The sequence below is a fragment of the Caretta caretta genome, chromosome 3 (genome assembly GCF_965140235.1).
Source record: "Caretta caretta isolate rCarCar2 chromosome 3, rCarCar1.hap1, whole genome shotgun sequence".
NCBI classification, from domain to species: domain Eukaryota; kingdom Metazoa; phylum Chordata; order Testudines; family Cheloniidae; genus Caretta; species Caretta caretta.
The window spans coordinates 81,218,268-81,228,297 of NC_134208.1; the positions used below are offsets into that span (position 1 = coordinate 81,218,268).

The window sequence follows — 10,030 nt, forward strand, 5'->3', positions numbered from 1 at the left end:
CAACTGTGATGGGTTGGATCACAGAAACCCCCTTGGGACTGCCAACTGATGTGCCAAGACTCCTTTGGTCTCTGCTTTCCCTGCCAGTTTGGGACTCCAGCATCCTGTCTTGTGGAGCCAGACACGCTAGTCTGCTCCAACACAGACTCAGGGTCTGAACCACGTGCCCCAAAGCTGCAGACTAACTGAAAGCAACTTAAGAAGTGTTCCTGTCCTTGACACTCAGATGCTCAACTCCCAATGGGGTCCAAACCCCAAATAAATCTGTTTTTCCCTCTATAAAGCTTATACAGGGTAAACTCAAGTTGTTCGCCCTCTATAACACTGATAGAGACACATGCACAACTGTTTGCTGCCGCCCCCCCCCCCATTTATATATCTTTTGCATAAGGTGGGACTCCTTTGTCCCTCTGGGTTCTCACCCCTCCTTCTCAATGGAAGAGCACCAGGTTAAAGATGGATTCCAGTTCAGGTGACATGATCACATGTCATTGTAAGACTTAGCCCACAGGTATACAGGAAGACTTACAAGTAAAACAGAAAAGGAGTACTTGTGGCACCTTAGAGACTAACCAATTTGAGCATGAGCTTTCGTGAGCTACAGCTCACTTCATCAGCCATCTACAGTCAATTGTCTTGGTTAATGGGAGCCATTAAGATTCCAAACCAACATTAATGGCCCACACTTTGTATAACTACAATAGGACCTCAGAGTTATATTTCATATTTCTAGTTTCAGACCAAGAGCGATACATTTATACAAATAGGATGACCACACACCATAGATTATACGCTTTGTAATGATACCTTACAAGAAACCTTTTGCATGAAGCATATTCCAGTTACATTATACTCACACTCATTATATGATTTTATAAAAATATGCTAGAGTGCAGCATCACAACAATGTCACCAGAAAGTGAGAACAGGCATTTGCATGGCACTTTTGTAGCTGGCATTGCAAAGTATTTACGTGCCAGATATGCTAAACAATTGTATGGTCCTTCATGCTTCGGCCACCATTCCAGAGGACATGCTTATGACACTACTTAAAAAGATAAATTGTTAATTAGATTTGTGACTGAACTCCTTGGGGGGAGAACTGTATGTCTCCTGCTCTGTGTTACCCACATTCTGCCATATATTGAAATATATTTCATGTTACAGCAGTCTTGGACAATGACCCAGCACATGTTCATTTTAAGAACACTTTCACTGAAGATTTCACAAAACACGAAGAAGGTACGAATGTGAGATTTCTAACCAACCCAAGATTTAAGAATCTGAAGTGCCTTTCAAAATCTGAGAGGGATGAGGTGTGGCAGATGCTTTCAGAAATCTTAAAAGAGCAACACTCCGATGCAGAAATTACAGAACCCAAACCATCTAAAAAGAAAATCAACCTTCTGCTGGTGAGATCTGACTCATATGATGAAAATGAACATGCGTCGGTCTGCACTGCTTTGGATTGTTAATCAGCAGAACCAGTCATCGGCATGGACACATCCCTTGGAATGGTGGTTGAATCATGAAGGGACATATGAATCTTTAGTGCATCTGGCACGTAAATATCTTGCAATGCTGGCTACAACAGTACCATGCAATCACCTGTTCTCACTTTCAGGTGACATTGTAAACAAGAAGTGGGCAGCATTATCTCCTGCAAATGTAAACAAACTTGTTTGTCTTAGCAATTGGCTGACTAAGAAGTGGGATTGAGTGGACTTGCACGCTCTAGAATTTTAGATTGCGTTCAAAAATAAAAGTTTTTTTGTACATAATTCTACATTTGTAAGTTCAACTTTCATGATAAAGAGATTGCACTACAGTACTTGTATTAGGTGAATTGAAAAATACTATTTCTTTTCTTTTTTGGACAGTGCAAATACCTGTACTCAAAAATATAGAGTACTGTACATTTTTTATTCTGTGCTGTAACTGAAATCAATATATTTGAAAATGTAGAAAACATCCAAAAATATTTAAATAAATTATATTATTGTTTAATCGCACAATTAATTTTTTAATCACTTGACAGCCCTACTTTCTATAGGTCAGTAAATGGAATTTCAGCCACATTAAAGTTGTAAAAAGTAAATTTTGTTTGGCCTACCTGTAGCAAGCAAGCCTCGCAGGAAAATCATATGGAAATTCAGAGTGGTTGGAATAACCAATCCAATTGCAAAACAAATATTTGCCACATGAAAAACCAGATGATGAACCTCACTCCAGTTTTCACATGCAGTCTCATTGACAGGTACAAGGGTGGAATTTTTAAAATATGGTATAAAACCTAATGGGGTCATGGTGAATGAATTGATTTCTGTAGTATTCATCTTGAAGAATCCTGTAAAAATACAAAAGAGGCATTAAGAGTAATGAGCACGAATACAACGGAAAAACAATGACGTGTGTCATGGGACTTAGGGGTATATTCTCTCCTTCAAGTGCAGACATATTTCTCCTTAATATGAACAAAAATTCTACACATACTTCAAAAGTTAAACTAAGTCCCTACATACGGTTGCCAACTTTCTAATGGCACAAAACCAAACACCCTTGCCCCACCCCTTCTCATAGGCCCTGCCCCTTCCACGAGGCCCCACCCCCACTCACTCCATCCCCCCTCCCTCTGTTGCTCGCTTTCCCCCCACCCTCACACACTCACTCATGTTCACCAGGCTTGGGCAGGGGATTGGGGTGCAGGAGGGCTGTGAGGGCTCCAGTTGGGGTTATGGGCTCTGGGGTGGGGCCAGAAATGAGGGGTTCAGGGTGCAGGAGGGGGCTCTGGGCTGTGGGTTGGGTTGTGGGAGGAGGTGAGGGGTGCATGCTCTGGGCGGCGCTTATCTTGGGCGGCTCCCAGAAGCAACCGGCATGTCCGGTTCCTAGGTTCAGGGGTGGCCAGGCAGCTCTACGCCCTGTCTCCGCACACAGGTGCTGCCGAGGAGGGGGCAGCACGAAGAGTGTGCATCTGCCTAGGAGCCCAGGGACATGTTGCCACTTCCGGGGAGCATGCAGAGCCAGGTAGGGAGCCTGCCAGCCCCGCCAACTGCACTTTTAATGGCCCGGTCAGTGGTACTGACTGGATCCGCCAGAGTCCCTTTTCCACCGGGCCTTAGAGCCGAAATCGGACATCTGGCAACCTTATCCCTACACATGAAAAACATTTTACAGTCACATTTAGGTGAAAACTAAGGGCTTGAAGAAGGGATAAAGGTCAATATTCTGACAACCTGCACACACGATGTATTATCAGATACATGCCCAGTGACTTTCGTAAGATGTGAGAGTACAGGGGTCCACCCATGCTAAGCAGCTTGCAGGACTGGCACCATAATGGTAACTTCTGCTGCTTGTTAAATGGTCCTTTGGACCATCCAGGCATACTGCTTCCAGTCCCTCATAGTCAGAAGACACATGTGAATACCAAGAGCAGTATATAGCTGTGGTACCTGTAGAATAGCAAAGCTAAATACAAATTCAGAGGAACCTGTTATCATAATTTGTTGTTAAAGAAAGCTTGCCAAAAAAGCCAAAGAAAATTTATGTCTTTTAATTCTTCTTTATAACGTATAAAGCTGTCCTGAAAGTATTTTCTCTTTCTTTCAAAGGAGGGAGGAGAACTGATATTTGTAAGGTTAAAAAAACAAAACAAAACAAAAAATCCACCAAGTCTGATCTTCTCCAGTTTTGCTGTAGGACTCCCTGGAGATCAAAAATGTATGCCCAAAGCTCTCTCATTCCATACATGAGTGTTAGGGTGAGAATTAATAAAAACTATTTCCCTTCTCAGTTGATCAGGTTTCACTTGCTCGGTGTCTCTGATAACAAATGCTCTAGCTCTCCAGTCATCCATTGACTCTTTCAGGAAAATTGGGCAGAAGAGAACTGACTTTCTAACGTAAAACAGACTCAGGTTCCAAGAACAGAACAGACCCACTGTAGTCCTGTAATCTTACCTCCTGTGTAAAACAAGCCGTGGAACTTCTCAGCACAAATTATTAGAACATATATTTTAGAAAAACAACCAATCTTGATTTAAAAATTGCCAGTGATGGAGAATCCACCAGGAACCTTGGTAAATTGTTCCCTTAGCTAAAAATCTTCACTGTTTTCTTTAATCTTGTAGGCCTTTTTCATACAACAAAAAGAACCAATAAAGTTTTTTTCCCTTAGCCAATATCATTCCAAAACACAGTTAAATAACTCTGATTAAATAGGTAACTAAAAAGGAAGTTGGGAGATATTACCTTTTTTTAAGCCTATTGCAGACAGCCTTTCCTCATCAAGATTGACAGCAACTTGATATACCTAATACACAAAGGTTAATTTTTCAATTGAAGAAACAATGATTCATTTCATATTAAAAGAAAGTAAAGTAAATCTTGTTTTCAGCTAAGTATTTAGGACACCTACTGGTTGCAATATAAAAGGTTATATGGAATTCTGTTTGATTCCCATTAATGAACTACGTTTGCATCAGCGAGAAAACACTCTTTTCCTGTAACACATTATGGAGTATGCATTGTAACAAATCCTGTACAGACATTCCCTTGATCTTTCATGCACCTTTCTGTGACATTATACTCCATATTCTTTATGAAAATATGCTTGTGATAGGAATATGACATAACTAAGTTGTACTTTAAGCAAGATGAGCCTTGTAAGGTATTGTTGGAAAGGTTATGGTTTACTGAATAGGATTATCCTATTTGTATGCATGTATCATTTCTGTATCTGAAATTAGGAATATTGTCTATGTATCTATATTTCAACTATGTTATTTTGGGCAACACCCCCTGCTAACAACTTCAGATACAACAGTGAAAAAGCCTGAGTGCTGAGGCCCATCACCAAGAGCCAATGGACTATAAAAGAGCTTTGTCTTCCTGTGAACATGTGGGTCAGTCTGTGAAGAATGGCTACAGGCACCCTACAGAGGCATGTGACCATGTCACTGGATACTGTAACCCATCTTGAATTTCTGTATTTTTCCATGAGAAGCTGGAGGGGTGGGGTGGGGGTCAAACTAGGAAACAAATGACTCCTGCCTTATGCAAATCCTATTTAAGGGTGGAGAGTGAGGTAATCCCGGTAGTCAGTTCTCCCCCGCTATCCCACCCAAGAGGACTGCTGGAAGCAACAAAGACTGAACTGGGGGAAAGAACTGTCCCCAGGCTGGAAGGGCACCTGGCCTGTGAAGAAGATTATTAGAATCACATTTAGGGTGAGAACTTACATGTAACCAGTTTCTTTACTAACACTAGCTTAGTTTGCATGCTCTATTTTCTTATTAATCTGCCTTGTTCTGTCTGTTATCTCCTTAACTACTTAAAATACATCTGTTACAGTTAATACATTTATTTCTGGTTTAGAATATAACCCAGTTCATGTGATTTCTATGGCAAGAAGTTGTGCACACCATCTTCCACATTGAGGGAAGAGGCAAATTTCATATAATTTGGGGTTTGTACTCCAAGGGGGGGTGGACATCTGGGTGCTGTGTCAAGCCCCTTAAGCTGAGCCTTCTCAGAGCGGCTCTCTGTGCGGCTGGGTGTGGCCCTGTCTGTGTGCTTGGCTGGAAAAGGCTGAGGAGCCTAGCCCAGCAAGACCAGGTAAAAGGGGGCCCAGGCTGGCAGAACAGTCTGCCTTTGTGGTGTCCCATCACACCAGGTGACATCACGAAGGGGGGGGGGGGGTTCAACCTGTCACACCACCAAACCACACTCATACATTCCTTACATCCCAGGTCTAGCCAGGTGCACATGTGGTGAGTGGGACCCCTTCACAGGTGCCTAAATATGGATTTAGGAACCTAACTTCTGGCTTCGTTTTCCTTTTAAAATCTTGCTGTCTAATCCTCTAAAGTTCAAGTTGACTTATTACTGACACACAGATATAGGAGTGCTACTGACAGATAGCAGAAGGCTGTTTCTGATAAACAGACTTCTAAGTGCCTGCAGAAATAGATTTACTCTATCTACAAAGTGACAGATTGTGCCACTGGGTCTTAAACAAGGCTGCCCACTAATTTCAGATGGAGATACTACTTAAACTAGAGGATGTCTCTGAAGTGCCACAAGTCCTCCTTTTCTTTTTACTTAAACTAGGTATGCAATCTGGGTATTTATCCATAGATAGTTACAGGAAATAAATTGTTAGACATAATTCTGAAACTTATATCTTTTCCTCTGGTCCTAGCTCAGATCTTTCAGTCCTAACCTGTTTATAACCACAAACATGAAAAATTCTATTCAAAGGATACATATCTAGTTTTCACTTTCGGACTTTTGGTATTTCAAAATACCAAAAGTTCATAGTAAGTGGGAAGCTAAGGAGTAGAAGCTCAAGCTTCTAGTGCTTTCAATTCAGCTTACTTATAAGCTGGGATCCTAGAAATCCATTTGCCATGGAAAAAACGCTTGAATTTGCCCCCCCTCCCCATTTTTATTTATTTTTTTTGTTAAAAACAGAGATGGGACTCGGGCTGTCAGCCCAGGGAGGTAGGGCTCCAGCTGTCAGATTTCATTTTAAATTGCAGAAAAATGTGGATTTATGTTTATAAGAGAATTTTGTTTTTTTCAATCACGGAAAACTAGGATTCCCGCTTATAAGAAAGATTACTACAATAGTGTAATTTGAACTATAACATAGTGTGTTAACAAACTGTAATAAAGATATATTCTTTACAAAAACGCCTCTAAAACTGATGTTTAAATAGAAGTCATAAAATTTCATCTTCAGAAACTATTGTGTATTTAGAAAAAATGGATGGAACGTTGTCAACTTAAATCTGACACAACATTTAAATTTTGTAAAATGATGCTTTTTAAAAAACTTAATAAAATGTTTGATACATTTTTAAAATTCAAAATTAAAACAATTGCTTTTAAACACACACTCTCTCCCAGTTTACGGCACTCAGAATCTGAGACTGAAAACTCAATTTGTTTATAATTAAACCAATTTCATTGTTTTTCCACTATCGGAGCTAAGAGAAAAGCAAGTAGTAAATAAACAAACAGTGAAAATAAATTGGATGTTTATGCTTAAATTGACAATGTCTCACTAAATCTACTACAAGATGCTATAATCAACAAGAAAACCTGTTTAAGTGTTGTCTGGAAAGTGGTCAGAATATTAATACCAATATTAAACCGACAAGAGTGAAGATACTTTGAATTAAATGTGTGTTAAAAGGGATGGATTTGTAAAGATATTTAGGCAGCTAGAGATGCAGATAATGAGATTTTCAGAAATGCCCAGGGGCTAGATCCACAAGGGGGATTTAGGCATTGCAATGCAGGGTATATGACTTTTAGGCGCCCTGCCACTTAGTGGACTTTCTAGCTGTGCGTTAGGTGCCTAGGCTCCCTATGCAACGTCTGGGGAAAGTTAGGTGCCTAAGAACAGGATCCACAAAAGCCAGCACTTTAGCTTAGCTGCTTTAAACTACTTGTTGGAAATGCCACGAGGGGTATGGCCTCCCCCTGTTCCTCTAATGGACATAGGTGCCTAAATCTAGGCTGGATGGAGGCACCCCCTTCTGCTCAGGATTCACACCCATGAACTGTCCCCTGGAGCGAGATGCCTAAGCTCCTTCTCGGCAGAAGATGTGCTCTGCCGCCGCCGCCACCCTTATATGCAATAACTCAGGAGTTCGTGCATTTACCCAGGCTATGGGAGACCCAGGTCCAAATCCCACCTCTGCCTTATTTGAAGCAGGGATTTAAACCCAGGTCTCCCGCTCCCCAGGTGAGTGCCCTGCCCTACCACTGGGCTACTGGATATAAGGGTGGCAGTTTTGTGCAAGACCTGATCCAATAGCACGCTTACCAGACAGGCTGGGAACGCCAAGTCTGAGGATTCTGTTGGGGTTTAGGGTACAAATCAGGCTCTGGGCATCAGGGATTAGATGGCTTTGAATATGCCCACTGACAGAAATTTAGGTGGCTAGGGAATGTTATGTACCTAGGGACTTCAGGAGCCTGCCTTCAGGGTTAGACGGCAGCTGAGTGGGGATTTTGTGGATCTAAATTTTGGATTTAGGCACATGAAGTGGAAGTAAGATCCTCAAAGGGCTCTAGGTGGCTAGCCCCTGGCTCCTAACTGCTACTGAAATCAATCTTATCTGAGTCTTTAGGTACCTAAATACCTTTTAAAAATCTGGTCCTGCATTACCAGTTCTGCAACTGTATCCATACAGATGGCTCCCCATGGATCTAATTGCAGGATTGGGCCTCAGGATTTTTTTTTTTTTTTAAATCTAGCTCTAAAACTTTTCTTCAATCTACTTTCCTATGGTTCTGCAGCAAAAAGAGCTCGCAATAGAGCCTTGCCTGTAACTATTAATTTTGAGAGCTGAAAACAGACCGCTAGTGCTATTCTAATTAGGCGTGTTGTAGTTTAGTTTAATTTTCTTTTACTCCTGAAATAGGATTGAAGGGAGAAACAGAGGAATGTGAAGAAAACATGTATTTGGACATGCTATGCAAGTGAAGCCCTGCACCCCTTTAGATTAAAATGTCTCTATACTGAAATATTTGTTAGCCTTGGGCTGTGTAATGTTCTTGATACAAATTAACAGTATGTTCATTCTGTGTATTAAGAAAATGCATCAATGTTAAGTGAAATTCTTCATATTGCTCACACTATCATCAGTCATAATGGCAAAGATGCGTGCTGGGAATGGTGTTAACTGCAGATACAAATTTGTGTTATGGTTACATAACACACAGACACATGGAAAAGATCTGTTAAGGGAAACATCTATAACTGTCACTTTGTAATCCTCAACCTCTCTCAAAATAACAGAAGTTTAATTTTAATTCACAATATGGAAAAACTATAAATACGTGTCTTAAATCAGAGCCAATAAAATTAAGATATTGAACATTTGCATTTATAATAATAAAATAATGTTCTTTCTAAAGCACCCGTCCTATCAAGTCACTCAGGGTGCTGATCAACCATTGGGCACATGCACACTCTCCCTCCCAAAAAACCCTTTAAGATTAGGATTTCCTAAAAGGAAAAAACAGGTAGGGAGAAATGATGCTGTCTTTACCACCTATTCAAACCTATACATTTAGGGGGGAAAGTTTAACATTGTTTAAAAGTGGGAAGGGATGAAGGGACTCATTTCAAGGATGAGTGTGTTCCACAATCTTAGGACCACTACAGCAAGGGCAGGACTGCTTGCCAATCTAAAACACTATGGTGGAATCCCTAAAAGATGAGTGGTGTCCAAACATACTAAATATTATCAGATAACGTTTAGCATACGAAGTTTTAAGGCAAAGCATATTTTACAAGAGTGGCAACCCCCTAAAACACGGAAATACTGATGCGACCTTAAAAAATGTGCTAGTACTACAATTCTACACAAATGCCTTGAATACGTCTATTTGAACCAATCCTACACCAAAGGAATTTAAACAAGCTTCTATTGGGAAAAGAAAACGTGTTCTGAAGAAGCTCAAGTCACTCAACTATCATCAAATATTGACTAAATCCTGCAACCTCATGTGCGGTGTATACTCACTGTAAGTGAGGTTCCATTTGAATACTGCTGTCTTGCTTGCCTCTCTTGGCTTTCAATACAATTTGTTTTAAAGCCATTTCAGTAAGAGCTGACCTACCAGGGGGCGGGAGGCTCACGGGGGTTATCGGGCGGAGGCCGCCAGGGGCCCGCGGCCGCCAGTGTCCGGGCAGGGGCCGCAGGGCCGGGCGGGGGCTGCACCCGGCGGGGGCTGGCCCGGGAGCGTCTCCCCGGGGAAGCTTCGCCCGGTCCCTCCGGGCAAGCGGCGCCTCCAGCTCCGATTTCAGCCGCTGCCCGGAGACCTCCAAAGAGCAGCTGCCCCCGCAAGGGGTGCGTCTGCCCCGCTCCCTTACCTCGCCCTGCGCAGGCTCCCCGGGGCGCTGTCGCTGGGACTCGGCGGCTGCTCCCCGCACCAGCTGCCACCCGCGGCCGCTTGGACTAAAATAGGCAGGAAGCCGCCAGGGGCAGGCAGCGAGCGGCCGCAGCGCG

General features: G+C 42.1%; 1 protein-coding gene across 2 annotated transcripts in view; it reads right to left on the reverse strand.

The window, feature by feature from the left end:
• POPDC1 (popeye domain cAMP effector 1) overlaps window positions 1–10,001 on the reverse strand; it is a 55,305-nt gene extending 45,304 nt beyond the window's left edge. For both annotated transcript variants that reach the window (XM_048844911.2, XM_048844912.2), the window contains exons 1-3: window positions 9,895–10,001; window positions 4,251–4,311; window positions 2,114–2,347 (exon numbers count right to left, since the gene is read on the reverse strand). In XM_048844911.2, coding sequence (XP_048700868.2) covers window positions 2,114–2,336 — 223 coding nt within the window. In that variant the 5' untranslated portion in view covers window positions 2,337–2,347; window positions 4,251–4,311; window positions 9,895–10,001. The remainder of the gene's footprint in view (window positions 1–2,113; window positions 2,348–4,250; window positions 4,312–9,894) is intronic.
• Window positions 10,002–10,030: the final 29 nt, after the last annotated feature.